This window comes from Telopea speciosissima, chromosome 4 (assembly GCF_018873765.1).
Source record: "Telopea speciosissima isolate NSW1024214 ecotype Mountain lineage chromosome 4, Tspe_v1, whole genome shotgun sequence".
Lineage (NCBI taxonomy): Eukaryota > Viridiplantae > Streptophyta > Magnoliopsida > Proteales > Proteaceae > Telopea > Telopea speciosissima.
Genome location: NC_057919.1, coordinates 22,323,252 through 22,341,864, shown reverse-complemented (window position 1 = coordinate 22,341,864; position 18,613 = coordinate 22,323,252). Strand labels below are relative to the sequence as shown.

Below are 18,613 nucleotides of genomic sequence, written 5' to 3'. Positions count from 1 at the left end.
AATACTCTTCCTTAGGGACATCATCTCACATACATCAAGTTGAACCAGAGGGATGGAACACCATCTACAATGAATAACGGACCCAACATGATCACATACTATAACTCCAAGACCTTAGCAATCCATAGCGGTTGCACCATCAAAATTGATCATGAAAGACCCAACAGAAGGTGGCATCCAAGATGCATGTAAGAACGAGTTCTGAATTGGATCAATCAAAGGAGTTCAGAACAACCCTTTTAAATGATGGATTGAGTGGTGGATAATGCTTTTAGCTTGAGAAGCTGAGGAGGTTCCCATTTTTTTTTTTTTGTTAAAGTTAATAGAGAATTTCTATATTTTCACATAATCAACACTATCGTTAAGGCTAGAATAAGCGACTTCTGTGACTATAGCCAAATCCATCCATTTTAGAGAAGTCTAACCAGAATGATCCATTCTAGTAAATTCCGATTCTGACTAACAAAGGTGTAAAGAAAATGGGCTACAGAACCACACGGCCTGAGCATTGCCTTCAAATAAAGATGGTCAAAAGTATTTTTTTTTAACATTGACATTCAAAGAATGGGAAAAATGTCTCAATCTTGGATGGTTTTTTTTGCCACTGCAGCTCTTAGAAGCAAAGCCCCAACAAGGGCATCTGTAGATAAAGGGAATCACACAAAGCATGGCTTTTAATTCATCTTCCACAACTGTTTCTAAACAGACTTTGGCATCACAGTAGTTGAGGAAGAAACTGAAGACAAATCAATTATGTGCAAGTCTATTTATATTTTTTTCTCAGTTGGATTTGTACTCAAAACACTTGTTTTTTGTGATAATGGGATTCTAGGGTTTGTACTTTGTTTAATTTGCTAGCCAAAAGAGCAAGTGGAACAAGGAAGGAGACCTCTTATGGATCTGTAAACAATATAGAAGGGTTGAAAAGATATCTGATGAACCATACAGAAGGGTTAGAACTTAGAAGATTATATAGAAGTGTTTGTACCCAAATTCCACAAATTGGGATTCGGTTATGTGTGCCATAGGGCTGTGTGTTGCACGCTGCCAAGGAGTTATCATTTTAAAATTTGATTTAACCAAGTGGAAAGGTGGGACCCGCCATGACCATAGATGGTGGGAGGTTATAAACCCCACATGGCCACATGACACAAGAGATAAGCATTTTTGGAGTGAAAGTGGCCCCAATCAAGGAAGCAAGTGGAATGGTTGGTTATGGGAGTTACCAAGTCTATCTTCTATAAAAGACAAAGCCAAGCAAAAGAGGAAGAGATCACTCAACGGATCAACAAAACCCATCTGCACTTTATCTTTATTTTATCATTTCTAGTTTTTATCTTTCAGGATGTAATCTTTCATTCCTTCTATAATTTTTGCTGGAGTTGGGTTCCAGCCACCAATGCCTCATTGGCTTGTGTTTCAAGGGGCATTTATGTAGGCCTTGCTTGGAGAATAACTCCAGCAACCATGTCTTTTGGTCCGTGTTTCAGAAGACAACCATCATCATCGAGTTGCGAACTTCATCAGTCCGAGGCTGGCAGGGTTGTGGAAGCTTCATCAAGACCGTTTTTGGGAGATGCTTGGAGAACAACTCCAATAGTCTTGTCTTTTGACCCGTGTTTCAGAAGACAACCACCATTAGCATCAAGTTGCAAGCTCCATCAATCCATGGCTGGCAGAGTTGTGAAGCTTCATCAAATCCGTTTCTTTGAGATTATGCGATTTGGTCATAGAGTAGTTCTATTATAACGGGTCGTTTCATCTTAGAACAGGCCGTTAAAGTAGTTGTACTGTAAATGTCAAGTTGTATGTCTCATCAATGTCGGATTTTGTAAGTTGTAATGACTCCAACGGATACAGACTGCAAGTAAGCAATTTGATCTTCAATCTTCTTCCTTGCTTTGTCCATCGTGATTTGCTTTCACCCAAAAGACCTTAGAGCTACTCAGGTATGGAAGGATCCCCTTCTCGTCCTGGTTCGAAGTCAGAACAGGCTGTTTCCGACCTCTTAGAACAGGCCATTTCGCCAATCAGGACAAGCCGTTTTGTCTCGGTCTGAAGGTAGAACAGGCCATTTCGTCAATCAGAACAGGACGTTTCGTCTCAGTTTGAAGTTAGAACGGATCGTTTCGTCCAGGTCGGAAGCTAAGACAGGCCGTTTCCAATTCCGTTTGGGCCTGCATCAAAGGCCCTGGCACGCCCTGGCTACCTCCACCGCGTGCGTTGTGCCCCTGTGTGTGGGTGTTGGATTTTTCGCCAACACATTTTGGCACCCCCGGTGGGACGTCAGAAAGCAAAATTGTGATGGTTCAAGGAAGAAGAAGTGCCGATGAAGGATCCCATTCCTGAATCAGGCAAACCAAGGGCAGCAATATCCATTCCTGATAGTGCCCTTGTATTTCGATCAAGAGGCCAAATTGGAGACCGATAAAAATTTATCCACAATCCCATTCGAACTCGTGTGGCCTCGTTCAAACGGGATTGTGAGGGGCATTGTGTGTACCCAAATTCCACAAATTGGGATTCGGTTATGTGTGCCATAGGGCCGTGCATTGCACGATGTCAAGGAGTTACCATTTTAAAATTTGATTTAACCAAGTGGAAAGGTGGGACCCACCATGACCATAGATGGTGGGAGGTTACAAACCCCACATGGCCACATGGCACAAGAGATAAGCATTTTTGGAGTGAAAGAGGCCCCAATCAAGGAAGCAAGTGGAATGGTTGGTTATGGGAGTTACCAAGTCTATCTTCTATAAAAGACAAAGCCAAGCAAAAGAGGAAGAGATCACTCAACGGATCAACAACACCCATATGCACTTTATCTTTATTTTATCATTTCCAGTTTTTATCTTTCAGGATGTAATATTTCATCTCTTCTGTAATTTTTGCTGGAGTTGGGTTCCAACCACCAATGCCTCATTGGCTTGTGTTTCAAGGGGCATTCATGTAGGCCTTGCTTGGAGAATAACTCCAACAACCATGTCTTTTGGCCCATGTTTCAGAAGACAACCATCATCAGAATCAAGTTTGCAAGCTTCGACGGATCATCGCTAAGCAAGATGTGGGAACTTCAACGGATACGCTACTGGCAACAAGAGATTTGGTGTGGTTAGTATAGTTTAACACTAAGTTGTACATGTTCAATAGTCCGTAAATGGCAAGTGTAAGTGTCTTCAATGGCTATGTAATTGTCAAGCAACAATTTGATTTTCAATCTTCTTCTTTGCTTTGTCCATCACTATTTGCTTTTACTCAAAAGACCTTAGAACTACTCAGGCATGTAAGGATCCCCTTCTCGCCCTGGTTTGAAGTCAGAACGAGCCATTTTCGACCTCTTAGAAATGGCCGTTTCGTCAGTCAAGACAAGCCGTTTTGTCTCAGTCTGAAGGTAGAACAGGCCGTTCCGTCAATCAGGTCAGGCCGTTTCATCTCAGTCTGAAGTTAGAACGGACCGTTTTGTCCTGGTCGAAAGCTAAGACTGGTCGTTTCCAGTTCCGTTTGGGCCTGCGTCAAAGGCCCTAGCATGCCCGCGCTACCTCCACCGTGTGCACTGTGCCCCTGTGTGTGGGTGTTGGATTTTTCACCAACACATTTTGGCACGCCCGGTGGGACGCCAGAAAGCAAAATCGTGATGGTTCAAGGAAGAAGAAGTGCCGATGAAGGATCCTATTCCTGAATCAGGCAAACCAGGGGCAGCAATTTCCATTCCTGATAGTGCCCCTGTATTTCGGTCAAGAGGCCAAACTGGAGACCGATAAAAATTTATCCACAGTCCCACCGGGCGTGCCAAAATGTGTTGGTGAAAAATCCAACACCCACACACAGGGGCACAGTGCACGCGGTGGAGGTAGCACGGGCGTGCCAGGGCCTTTGGTGCAGGCCCAAACGGAACTAGAAACGGCCGATCTTAGCTTTCGACCAGGACGAAACGGTCCGTTCTAACTTCAGACTGAGACGAAATGGCCTGTCCTGATTGACGGAACGGCCTATTCTATCTTCAGACCGAGACAAAATGGCCTGTCCTGACTGGCGAAACGGCCGTTTCTAAGAGGTCAAAAATGGCTCGTTCTGACTTCGAACCAGGGCGAGAAGGGGATCCTTCCATGCCTGAGTAGTTCTAAGGTCTTTTGAGTAAAAGCAAATCGTGATGGACAAAGCAAAGAAGAAAATTGAAAATCAAATTGTTGCTTGACAATTACATAGCCATTGAAGACACTGACACTTGCCGTTTACGGACTATTGAACATGTACAACTTGGTGTTAAACTATACTAATCACACCAAATCTCTTGTTGCCAGTAGCGTATCCGTTGAAGTTTCCACATCTTGCTTAGCGATGATCTGTCGAAGCTTGCAAACTTGATTCTGATGATGGTTGTCTTCTTAAACACGGGCCAAAAGACATGGTTGCTGGAGTTATTCTCCAAGCAAGGCCTACATGAATGCCCCTTGAAACACAAGCCAATGAGGCATTGGTGGCTGGAACCCAACTCCAGCAAAAATTACAGAAGGGATGAAAGATTACATCGTGAAAGATAAAAACTAGAAATGATAAAATAAAGATAAAGTGCAGATGGGTTTTGTTGATCCGTTGAGTGATCTCTTCCTCTTTTGCTTGGTTTTGTCTTTTATAGAAGATAGACTTGGTAACTCCCATAACCAACCATTCCACTTGCTTCCTTGATTGGGGCCACTTTCACTCCAAAAATGCTTATCTCTTGTGCCATGTGGCCATGTGGGGTTTGTAACCTCCCACCATCTATGGTCATGGCGGGTCCCACTTTTCCACTTGGTTAAATCAAATTTTAAAATGGTAACTCCTTGGCAGCGTGCAACGCACGGCCCTATGGCACACATAACCAAATCCCAATTTGTGGAATTTGGGTACAAACAAGAAGATATAATTACAAGATACCTGTATCACAATGAGAGATTTGCCATAGCTTATGGGTTGATGATAATGAGCATAAGGAGATCCAGTATCAGTAATGACAGAAATAACAGCGAAATAGCCAAAGAAACTTCAACCAATCCCATTTGGATTAGAAAAAATCTGTGTTTGCAAGGATTACCATTTCTACAAAAATAAATAAATTAATATCTAAGGTTATGTTAAAACTAACTCCACAAAACACGAACAAAAAACAGACCAACAAGACGACAAAGTGATATAATGTGGTTCACACACCAACCTGAAGATGTCTCACTATGCAATGGAAGAAGATACAATGTAGAGATCTCTAAAGAAACACACAAACGGTACTGTAAGCTCTACAATATGTCAGAACGGGTCAATCTTCGAAAATGGATACATGAATTCGAGACACACATAACAGGTTACGAAGAGAGAGAGCTTATGTGAGAGATGCTCGTTGTTTGGGTTATCGTCCCTGCTTGGATTTCAGCCAGGAGTATCAGCAGTACAGTGCTGATGGGATTGTGAAGGATCAGACCAAGTATCTAATGGTTGTGGTTGCTATTGGGATGAACCAACTGAGAAATCATATCATCTGCTGTTATTGCTTGGATTCTTGGAGCTGCTTAGGTCGTCCTGATCTTGCAACTGAACTTGATTTGGGTGGGTGGGTGGGGGGGGGGGGGGGGGGGGGTGTAAAGATAAACATAAAGTTTGATCTACCAAATACAGCCTTCGTCTTCCACCAATGATCTTAAACATCTAGATTCACTATTTATTTAATGTATATTTGTCATCTCATCCTCTCAACCTCAACATTTTGTGGGTCCCAAGTACCCCACCTTCCAAAGATCTTAAGTCTAATTCGTGTTTAATGAGAATGAACTATACAGCCATACTTTGAAAGTGTTTGGAATTGTGTAGAAGACTTTTTGAAATTAAGACTGTGTTTGGTATGATTTCTTGAAATGCGTTATACAACTTAAACTGCATAAAAACACAGCCTAAGTTTGAGGGCAAACTGTTCCTACAAGATGATCAACCCTGACCTGGTTAACTGTATTTTGTCTCAAAGCTCTCTTAATTTATTTATTTATTTTTTGATGGAAAAGAAACTTCATTGCGAAAGGAAATTACAAACATTGTCCAGGGTATACGAAAAATTAAATTGTCCAACTAGAGCAGTAGAAGCCTAGTATTGCACTACGCTCATAATACCATCAGATCTGAGATCCAGTGTAAAACAACATTAATAACAAACATGGGGTGTTTAGATAAGCCCCGAAAAACCTTGTTCCAGAGATACCAAATATAATAACAAATTACAATAAAAACAGAGAAGAACCATGAAAGAGATTGTTTATAAAGAGTTCTGTCACTGATAAGGGAGACACAAAGATTAACTATTGAGGAGCGAACAAGCCACTCAGATCTCAGTCCCAGAGTACCTGCAGCCCAAATACGCTTAGACCATTCGCAAGAGCGGAAGAAATGCCAAGTGGTTGCAAGAAGCATAGGGACGTCATGCTGTTTGGAAATCTTGGATACTCTAGTGACATATGACTTGAGTTTTTTTCAAACTAAGAACTGAGACTGGCATTTTGAAATGACAACTAATAGATCTATCTTATACTGCAAGGAGAAGATTATCTCAGTTAAAGTTTGATCAGTTTATAGTACATTTGAAACATTTGGGAAGAAAAAGAACCTACATAAACCATTCTCCCAAGATCCTATTCCAACTTTTTTATCCAAATTTTAGGCAGGTGAAGTTGATTGTGGTTGATCTAATAAATGGACTATGGTGAATGGAATAAACTGGGTTGACAAGAAGTTAAATGTTTCTATGAAATCTCACAAAATCATATGATATTTTAACTAACCAAATGTCATATTTGTAAATATGGGAAGTAGTTTTCTGTCCGGTAGTGTGGCCTACACCAGCATTTCCATGTATCTATCTCTCTCCACCTCAAAACAAGGGGGCAGAGGTGTCTCTTCATATGGGGAGGCGAGAGACAGACTCATGAGAGTGTTGGCACAAACCACACTCCTACACCAGCACTCCCGGACAGAGTTCTTTTTCCCTTGTAATAAATTTTAAATCAAACAAATGTACCTTGACCGGGCACGGGCGGGTGGGAATGATTCACCCACCATCCTAGGGTTTTAGTATGTTCCCAAAATGCCCTCGCGATCTCTTTTGCCACCCATCCACACACCCACAAATGAACGGGAAGACTTGCCAAGACCCCAAAACGGGACAAGTTGGATAAGGCCCAAGGTGTCAGACCTGGCTGGAACCGCGCAAAGTAAAACATAGATTTCCATAATCATAATCAATCTTAAATCATCAGCGGGAGACTTAACCTAGGAATGGGATAAACTTTAAACTTTTTCTATAAAACCTTTCATGAGATCTCATTCAACGACTCATACTTAAGGGGTACACTGATGGCATTCTATAAACATAAACATCACAGCCTAACACAACTCAAAAGATCTGCACTATAAGCATTGATAATTACAACTCATAAGGTCATAAAACCATGACCTTCAAAAGAGATCAAAATACAAGATCGGCTCGCTCCAAATCAACTTTGATCCGGTTCAGCAACTCCCTTTCCTTTGTCTTTATTACTTTGATCTGTTTCATCATATAAAGAGTACATGGTATGAGCTAACAAACCCAGTGAGCATGATCATACAACAATTGCAATACATATCTCATACCATATACTTAAATAAATATAATCATAGAGCATATCAGGATTTCAGTTAATGATCATTTCATTCAATCAATCACAACATCAAAACAACAATCATAACTTACGATTTATCGTTTATTTACATTTACACATAAATAGTCATGCTCATTCATTCTTGTTATTTTTTTCCATGAGTTATCTATTGTTATCTTTAGTATACCTTGCTGCCACCCAAAACACACGGTTTGATACCAAAGTACCTTACATTGCAGTGCCGAAGCACTCATTTACCAAAGTACCTTCATATTGTGTCGGGCAACATGGCATAATTCTTTCATGACTTTCTTTTCGTTTACATCATTCACATCATACATGATACTTTCATATTTAGCACATGTGGCATGATAAATATAACAAGAAGTAAAGGTACACACTATAATACCTATCAATGCATAATCATAACATGAATTCATCACCACTTAATATAGTCTACATTCAAAACATTTGAATTAAGACTTGATTATACTATTTACAATCATTGGATAATCCTACTCACCTCAATATGCACAATCCAAAATCGAACGCCAACAATCGAGCGATTGTGGCTTCAAGTCACTCGCTACCTATATGCAATACAACCACCCAAAAGTGCGTCATAAACCTCCAGGAAGCCAAAACCCTAAGTCCCAATAGGTTCAGCCTTTCAAAACAGGCAAAACAGCCAAATACGGCTGATCCAGTCTCGCCAGATCCCTGTGGGCTCCCCCGCCGTTACCCTTGCCAGAAGCCTCTGCCCAAGAACCCTGAGGAACTCCTTCGGTTCCAGAGGCACCTGGTGCCCCACCGGTTCCTCAACTGGCTAGCCGGCAGAACCTGGCGATTCGCCAGATCGGGCCCAGAAACCCTACTCGAGAGAGCAGTTCTGTCCAGGGGTTTTGGGGTTTTTCAAAGGGTTTCCAACATTGACGAACCCAAACACATTCAACCCAAAAATCTACACAACAGAACTCTCTTTCCCAGGTCAAAATCTCACATTCAAACCTCAACTAAACCTCTAAATCATTCATGGATTCTAAATCAAAGAAATTGAAATGAACATTACCTTGTTCTTGAAACTGCTCTTTCAAAACTTCGGTTGCAGATAATGAAACCTCAAATCCCCTTTCTCTCAAGTGATAAACATACATGCCAGATATGATCTAGCACACAAAGTATCTTTACTTCATTAATCAACTCTCAGATTTGAAACCCATCTCTCAATAATGAAACCAAATAAAAATCTGGGAAGAACTTATCCTCTATTTCACTTACTCTTAAGCATGGTAAATCATGATCTTGGATTCTCAATTCAACAAACCACAGTAGAAGAATTTTCTATATCATCACCGTAACATCTCTAATCAGATTATTTCCTACATGAACGCACTTCCTTCAAAGCTCTCTAACTTTTCTTCAAATTTCTGCAGTTTGTTGAACTCTCAAATGAGCTTTCAAAACTCCATCAATCCAACACATAATGCACAAGGTTGAAATGGTAAATTTTGTCATTCCTTGTAGTCTTGGCTCAACTTCCAATTAAACCCTTATGAGATTCCCTTTCCACTAACACACTTGACCAATGGAAATTCATGCAATACTCACCTAACTCTTTCCTTGTCACAAATGCCCTTAGTCATATCCTCAATTATCTTGGTGAACGTAAGTCATTTAAATTGAACAGAAAATAAACCAAACCATGTCTTGAACCCATATACATGAACCACAAATAAATCTTATAAACTTGGGTCACATTAACATCTCAATCAACCATAAACCATAGTCCATAATATTAGAATCATGGGCTATAAAATAAAATAAAATAATTAAAATAATCAACCATCCTTAAAGTGCGACCTTCACCATTAAAATATTATAGAGTAGGCACTCGTAGCAGCAAGATCGGTTGTCTTTGCTCTGTCCCTGAGTCATGTCCTAAGGGAAGGATGCCCGGGGTACCATAATTAGCTAAATTAGCCCGACTAGGTCAGTATATCCTTCCGCGGCGCATATTCCCAATCTTATTGTTTTCTCAATACTGACCCGGATTCAATTATATAAGCATCTTAAATAAAAAATGGCTATATTGCCCAACCACTACATAATCATAAGTATACAAAAATACAATCACTACTCACATAGGCACCATATTATTGAACTAGCCCATCCTGTGACAACTTGATCCTCCTGCCAGTACCAAGAAAAAAATAATATTAATTTCCATAACTATATGTGAGGGATATTACATCCTCCCCTCATAAAATTTCATCCTCGAAATTGACATACCTTAATCTTCAAACAACTGGGGGTATTTTTCTCGCATGACGGATTCAAGCTCCCATGATGCTTCTTGACTTGAGTGATTCCTCCGTAATATTTTCACCAAGGGAACAGCTCGAATACATAGCACCTCGTCCTTTCGATCAATGATTTCCACTGGTTCTTCAACATAGGACAGACTCTTCTTTTAATTGTAGTGGTTGATAACTCATTACATGTGAAAGATTGTTAACGTATTTCTTTAGTATAGAGACATAAAAAACATCATGGATATTGGACAACTCTGGAGGTAAGGCATGCCTATAAGTCATTAGTCCAATCCTCTTAAGAATCTCAAGTGGTCCCACATACCTGGGGCTCAACTTGCCCTTCTTGCCGAATCTCATAATTCCTTTCATTGGAGCTACCCTCAAAAACACTTTACTGCCCTCTTCAAATTCTAAAGGCTTTCTTCTCAAGTCTGCATAACTCTTTTGTCAACTCTGAGCAGCTTCCATTCTTTTCTGTATCAGCTCCACCTTTTCACATGTTTGTTGTACAAAGTCTGGTCCCAAAATCTACCTCCCAGCAAGGTGATTGGCACTTTCTCCCAACAATGCTTCATAGGGAGCTATCTCAATTGTGGACTGATAGCTATTGTTGCACGCAAACTCAATCAATGATACATGATCGCTCCAACTTCCTTTGAAGTCAATAACACAGGCTCTGAGCATATCCTCCAGGATTTGATTCGTTCTTTCAATCTGGCCATCAATTTGAGGATGAAATGTCGTGCTGAAATATAATAGAGTACCCAAGGCTTTCTGTAGACTCTTCCAAAAATGTGATGTGAACCTCGGATCTCAGTCTGACACAATAGAAACTGGCACTCCATGCAATCTTATTATCTCATCAATATACAGTCTTGCTAACTTGTCCATTGAATAGTTAATCTTGACGGATAGAAAATGGACTGACTTTGTCAATCTATCAACAATCACCCAAACTGTATCGTAACCATGCGGGATTTTAGGCAATGTTGTCACGAAATCCATAGTAACCTGGTCTCATTTCCATTAAGGTACGGGAAGTGATTGTAGTAGACCTGAAGGTTGCTAGTGTTCAACTTTAACTTACTGGCATGTTAAGCACTTCTGTACAAACTCTGCTATCTCCTTCTTCATATTATTCCACCAATAGTCTTCTTTTAGGTTGTGATACATCTTAGTACCACCCGGGTGAATAATATACAGGCTATGGTGTGCTTCAATCAACAGAATCTGTTTCAACTAATTGCCATTAGGCACACACAATCTGGTCCTAAACCTTAAGGACCCGTCATCAGCAATATAAAAATCTACCAGTTTGCCTTACCAATTTCATTTCTCACCTTCTTCAAAAATGGATCTTTATATTGTTCTACTATAATCCTCTCAACAATGGAGGGCTGCACTTTCAAACTTGCTAACAACCCTGTAACATTACCAAGTACAACTACCATGTTCAGCTTTCTTGCATCTTTTAAATTTGAGGTTGGCTAGTTAACAATGTTGTTGTAGAACCCTGGGATTTCCTGCTTAGGGCATCAACCACTACATTAGCCTTACCATGATGGTAATTAATGCTACAGTCATGAGTCCTTGATCAACTCTAACCACCTCCTCTATCTTAAGTTGAGTTCCTTCTGTGTGAAAATGTACTTTAAACTCTTATGGTCTGTGAATAATAATGCCATACAAGTAATGCCCCCATATTTTTAATGCAAGAATTACCACTGCCAACTCTAAGTCATGGGTAGGGTAATTCTGCTCATATGGTTTCAGTTGCCTAGAAACATATGCCACCACCTTGTCATGTTGCATAAGCACACAACCTAAACCTTTCCTGGAGGCGTCAATGTTGATGACAAATCCCCTTGATCTAGATGGAATAATTAACACTGGGGCCGTCACAAGCTTTTGCTTCAGCTCGTGGAAGCTACTTTCACATTCTTCAGACCTTTACACTTTCAATTTCTAATTTCCACATTCCACTCCACAACACGGCTTCCACAAATTACAGTGGAGAAAAAATACAACAATGCTTCCACAAATTATAATTCCCTACACCTTCCCTGCTTGCTTTGCTATCTAAAGTCTCAAGATTCATAGTTTTGTGTAACTATAAAAAGAATTTGGGACCTCTGACACTAAAGGAAAGACAAGAACAAATCAAATCCAAGGTTTTCTCCAAGACATGACTCGTTGTTGGATCAAAGATCCACTGATAACGTCCATAAAATTTAGAATATACCTGAACTATACTACGCTGTATCAGAGATCAGATACATTAATCTCAGGAAACAAAAAAACAAAAAAAAAAAAATCCCTTGAATCTGAAGATGAAAGAATATATTACACGAATTACAGAGTAAGACAGCTAAGTTCCTGTTCCTTAGTATTTGTTTAGCAAGCTTTTACTTTCAGATTTCATGGAAGAAAAGAATAAAAAAGGCTTAAGACGAAGAAGGAACGAAATGGGTACTTTGATTTTGATCACTTGCAGGTTACAACAACATTACATGGATTGCATTTCAGTTTTTTTTTTTTTTTTTTTTCTTCTTCCAAGGAAATAAGAACAAAGAGAAAAAGCAAAATGAATGAATTTGAATACAGTTATTAATAATTTCTTAATTTTCTTCCTCTGAAACTAAATTTTTCTAAGGATTTTCCTTAGACGGCCATCATCATCCTCATGAATTCTTCGTAATTCCCCTGACCATCACCATCCAAATCAGCCTCTTTGATCATCTGTTCTGCTTCCTCATCCGTCAATTTTTTCCAAGATTGATCATTACATTGTTAACCGGGTCAATGTAACGACAATACTGGAGAATCCTTCAATAAATCTTCTGTAATACCCTGCTAGACCCAAAAAGCTTTTTATCTCAGCAACATTGGCTGATTTAGCCCAATCCATCACTGCTTGCACCTTGCCCGGATCCACCATTATGCCTCCTCTAGATATAACATAACCCAAGAAAACAACTCTGTTGAGCCAGAATCACATTTCTTGAATTTTGCAAACAACTTCTCTTTCCTTATTGTCTGCAAGACCACCTTCAAATGCTCTTCGTGTTCATCTTCACTCTTAGAATAGACTAAGATGTCATCTATGAACACTATAACATAATGATCTAGCACATCATGGAATACTCGATTCATTAGGTCCATGAAAGTAACTAGCATATTTGTTAGCCCAAAAGGCATGACAAAAAACTCATAATAACCATACTGCATCCGAAACGCAATCTTCAGGACATCTTCTTCTCTAATTTTCAGTTGATGATATCCTGGTCAACGGTCAATCTTGGAAAAGACCTTAGCCCCTTGTAGCTGATCAAATAAATCATCGATACGAGGTAATGGATACTTATTATTTACTATTACGTTATTTAATTCCTGATAATCAATGCACATTCTCATTGTGCCATCTTTCTTCTTCACAAATAGTACTGGAGCTCCCCACGGTGAAACACTTGGCCGAATGAAGCCTTTATCTAGTAACTCTTGTAATTGCTCCTTCAGTTCTTTCAGTTCAACCAGAGCCATCCAATACAGTGCCTTTGATATCGGCGTCGTGTCAGGTAGAAGATCAATGACAAACTCCATCTCTCTTTGGGGGTATTCCTGGCAATTCCTCCGGGAATACATCTAAAAAGTCTCGTACAATAGGTACATCAGTTATAGCTAACTCCTTCACTTCAGTGTCATACATTGCTGCCAAAAATCCCTGACATCCTTGCCTTAATAACTTCTTGGCTTGTACAGCCGAAATCATCATTGATGGGGACGCCTCTATCTTTACCCCGAAAAACTGAAATTTTGGTTCTCCTACTGGCCTAAGCACCACCATTTCTCATAGCATAACACACTGGCATGGTAGGCTGTCAACCAGTCCATTCCCAGTAAACATCGAAATCCTTCATGTCTAGTAGTACTAGGTCTGCCCTTAACTTCCTTCCATCAAAATCTATATTACAAGACTCATATATCATCTCTGTCTCTATAAACTCTCTGGAAGGTGTGGACACACACAACCAGTAACCCATTAACTTGGGTTCCAAACCCAAACTAGAAGCAAAACCATATGTAAAGGAGTGCGCAAACCCCGAATCAAAAAGAACATAAGCAAGTACGTTTGACACATTTAACAAAACTTAGAAAACATCTACTATTCAGCCATGAAACTATACAATCCATCAATCAATCAAACAATTCATATCATATAATCATGGGGAGAAATCAATACCTGCCACAGTAGATGGTGAAACCTCTGCATCCTTAATAGTCATGATATACACTCTGCCTGGAGCCTTCTGTGTCTGATTATCTCCACCGTGGATGAAGAAAAACTCAGTCCAATGTAATAAAAGATAAACAACAAGAAAACACAGAATGTAATGAATCAAGGGGGGAAAAAAGAGAGGAGAGAAACAGAAAAAGAAAGAAAAAAACACAACTATAAATATAACATTAAGGGCATGCCTGGTGATTCAATTGCAGGTGTACAAAGATTGAGTCAAAACCCTCTATGACTGTGTTGAGAAATCCTAGCCTCGATGCTGTCTATAGGACCATAATAGATTTTTTTTAATAAAAAAAAAAAAGGTTAACCCATACTCTGAACTATTCATCAGAAGATGCTACATCCTAACTATTCTGAAGTTAATGTAAACTCTAAATCAGCTACCTTGAGATGCATTCAGGCTCCCATGGATATTATAAATACATAACAACCCATTAAGCAGACCACAAGTGTCAATCAGAATAAGGAAAGTCATTTCTTACAGGGGGCAATCGAGTAGGCCATGCAGGATAGTTGTAAGATAGGACTATGAAGCGAGGAACATGACGAAAGTTTTGGACATTGTAATGGTGCACAACCTCCAACTTTCTCTTCTGAATGTGATATGAGACTATCATCCCTGGCAAGCTCAACAAAACAAGGTGGAGACCTGATGGATGGAAAGCCAACGGAGAGAAGTGAAACTTATGTTGTTTATGCCTGATATCATACTCTCCTTCGTAATTGGGAATACAGTGAAATATATCCGGATGTTCATCGATCATGAACTGTAGACTGACACTCTGCTTCAGAGACCATGCAACCTGAGAGGACTGTGAGAGTCCTCCACTGGAAAGAGCCCAGATGTGGAGATTGGTCAGGTTGCTCTCAGCATAGTGCAATAAACCACCCGAGAATCCCAAGAATCCATTGCTGGGAAGATCACTGCTTGCAGGCAATGGGATGAACTGAACACAATCCTCTGGCATCACAGCAAGATCACTGTGTGGAACTGAGTGTGATGGCATGGATGCCATCTTAAGATGGCTAAAATCAAGGGCAGCAATCCTAGCAGCACCACCAGCATGTTCATCCAACCAGTATGCAGCCCCATTGAACAAGGTATGACAGTGAAGTGTTCTAAAATAAGAAGGATAATTATGGAGTACTACCATTCTCCAATTTCCAGTCTCTGAAGAAAAGATTTCCAAAAATAGTGAACTCATATTCTCATAGCGTGAGAAAAGTAAAACTTCGAATTTCATCTGGGTGAGAGAGGGTTTGTAACTGTCATCGTATTTGCGGACTAATTTGGCACTTTCATATGGATAACAACTTTTAGGTTGAGGCAGGGCAACCCATTGCTTAGATACCAAGTTAGACACAAAGTACAACTTGTTTCCAGTCCCAGCAAATAGTAGTAACCCGTTGCTAGAATCAACCATGAAGACATTATGTTCAAAAGATCTCACTCTGTGTTGCATGACGACATGATTGTCATCGCTTTCATCCTTGGCATCATTGTCAAGCCTAAGAAAGTGAAGTCTCTTGTCCTCTGGCGGCAAATATTCATAATCAAATGCAAAATGATCTAACTGACAAAAGAAACTGATGGGGGTGGTCGTATGGGTACGTGATCCTCCTTCTTGTCTATTAACATACATACAGGCAAAAAGGGAATCTGAGATCAAGCAATTCCAGCGAATCGAAACGCACTTGGATCTAAAAAGTGTCTTTAAAGGGAGCCGAATGAGTATATCAGTTGCCAATTCATCTCCCATAGCCAGCAGCGGATCTATATTTTCAATGTCAGCTTCATTGCTGATTCTCTCACTCTCCTTCTTCTCCATTTCATCCTACAGGCTCTTCAAGCAACTGTAAGAAATAAAATGCAAAAGTTGCTACAACTAAAGCAAGGGACAAACCAATAACAGAGATGAAATAACTCAGCAAGACAGGAAGGCAAAATCTTACCTAATGAACTCAGTGAGGCACCAGAAATGGGTCGAAGAAACCCTACAATGAGTAATAGGCAAAAAGGAGTAACCATGACAAAGAAAACTAAAACATTCAGCTCACATTAACCATAGACATAGAGCTACAAGACTCTAGAGTCTAGTTACATAATGGACTACAAACAAAAAGAAACAACCAGGGCCAAGACAAGGCACATCCAATACAAAATTGCTTTCATAATTGAACATGAAGAACCATATAGTCTGCCAAGGATAACTTGTCAGTGACAGATTGCAGTGTTGTTATAGATAACTTATGGAGATACCTATTTCCCTGGTCATAAAGTCTGTATAAGACGATAGCGTAGAACCGGGATTAAATCCACCTCTGTTGTTATAGATACCTTATGGTGATACATATTTCCCTGGCTGCAAAATCTGTTTCAGACGATACCATAGAACCAGAATTAACCCCACTACACACTTACCCGATTTAGACCAGAAGAAAATTATGAGATAGTTGCTTCAACTAGTTGTAAATGCTTTTGAACACCTATTGCTATTCTAGCTAAGATGGTTAATAGTTCGTCGGTTAAATCATTTGAGAATGCCTTTTTACCAGTAAAATAATTTTTTTTTTTATAAAAAAAAGGTAATGTAATGTTATGAACAAACTTCCAAATACAGAAATTCTCAGTCCTAATTGGCAATACCATCAAAGCACTCCTGCATTTTGAGGTAGATTGTAAGAGTAGGACCAACAACTAAAGTGGTTAGAACCCCAAAACTCATCTACCGCATCCATCTAATTAATTTAAATGGATTCAACATGCTATGCCACCAAAACAATTTTTGCTGGAAAAGGTGGAATTGAAAAGGAAACAAATAAGGAACTTGAGGTAGAAGGGGGAAGAGGGGAAGAGAGAGAGAGAGAGCATGGGCAGCGTTGGAGCTACCTCAACTATCTGAAATGAATTTGACTGATAAGTGGTTCCAACTTCCAGGGAAATTCAATTTGTTTAATGAAAGATGTAAAAGGGTTATTTTGCTGTCAAATTTTTTGTGATACCCAATGTTCAATAGCAATGCAGTTGACTGATAAGTTGCAGGAAACCATGTAGACCATATTCAGAGTAATGTTAGGAATATACCAAACATAAACCAACCAATGGACTCCATCCTTCGATCCAAAAACATACGTAAGGAAATGAAAACTCATAAGATTCATGCATCAGATTGAGAAAGAATACAATTTAAAATATGTAAATATGAAAAGAACGTGTTGCTTCACAAAGCAACTATCAAAGAAACCCATCTCAAACTGATTAAAACAAAAAAAGTGTCTATTTAGGGAGAGAGGATTGGGGGTATGACGGAGAAATAGATGTGAAAAGGAAAATTGAAGTTTGAGAGAGAGAAAGAGAGACCCATATCGATCAATCTGAAAGAGAAGCGGAAAGGAAGATGAGACATTCTGGGCATTTCAGTCTGTGTAGAGAAAAAGAAGGGAGGAATTGGTGAGCTATACCTGAATCTGAGAAAGCCAATTATGCCGGCGGCGATTTCGACCGGAATGGTTCGCCGGCGAACTTTGATCGAAGCCCCTGTTAAGTTGCTCCAGTCCTCTCCGAAAGTCCGACCTCTTGATGGCAATCCTACACGCGGTAGTCCGTAGTCGTCTCTCAATGGTCATTCAACCCAGAACGATCTTGATCCGGCTTATGGAGAGCTGACCAGTTCTGGTTTTCTGGTCCAACCATTCGATTCCGATACACCGTAGAAAATATTTTCCATCCGTAGGAAGAAAATTCCATCCTATTACCCCTGGCCCTGGGGTTAGTTCGCTGGTAAAATACGCAGTGCAATGTCATGAGGTCCCCAGATCAAGCTTCCGTCATCTCCTGTGACATGAGTCTATGGGTGGTGGGTTCGTATAACCAGGGTTTACCCCTAGCCTAAACCATAAAATCAGATAGTTGGGGGCGAGATTTCCATTTTGTTACACGAGTCTATGGGTGGTGGGTTCGTATAACCGGGGTTTACTCCTAGTCTAAACCGTAAAATTAGACAAGTTGGGGTGGGACTTCCGTCTTTCATAGGAGCGAGGCGATCATTTCGTCATAGACTACCACGTGAAGTTTACAACCAAAATATATTTCACAATTAACAAATTCTCCACCAAATAACATAAAAGTGATATTAAAATAAAAAAATACAGCCAAAATTTTATAATAAAATGATTACATAAATTATTATTGCAAGTCGTTTTCAGGTTAATGGATTTACCACAAACAATTGTAGGGAGATACCATTCATCCTTGAACCACTTTTTGAAGGAAAATTATCACCTCCAGTTTGCTGACCGGCCCAGTTGTCCAGTTCCTCTAATAGGGGAATGGTGGACCCCACCCG

General features: G+C 39.9%; 2 protein-coding genes across 4 annotated transcripts in view; one reads left to right on the top strand and one right to left on the bottom strand.

Annotated features, from left to right (window-relative positions):
- Positions 1 to 3,431: 3,431 nt before the first annotated feature.
- Positions 3,432 to 18,613, top strand: part of LOC122658207 (DDT domain-containing protein DDB_G0282237-like) — a 45,461-nt gene continuing 30,279 nt past the window's right edge. For all 3 annotated transcript variants that reach the window (XM_043853119.1, XM_043853120.1, XM_043853118.1), the window contains exon 1: positions 3,432 to 3,443. The gene's annotated coding sequence lies outside the window, so the exon portion shown is untranslated. The remainder of the gene's footprint in view (positions 3,444 to 18,613) is intronic.
- On the bottom strand, positions 14,617 to 16,242 carry LOC122658209 (F-box/kelch-repeat protein At3g06240-like). The gene has a single exon (XM_043853121.1). It carries the CDS (start codon positions 16,094 to 16,096, stop codon positions 14,720 to 14,722), a length of 1,377 nt encoding a protein of 458 aa, XP_043709056.1. The 5' UTR covers positions 16,097 to 16,242; the 3' UTR covers positions 14,617 to 14,719.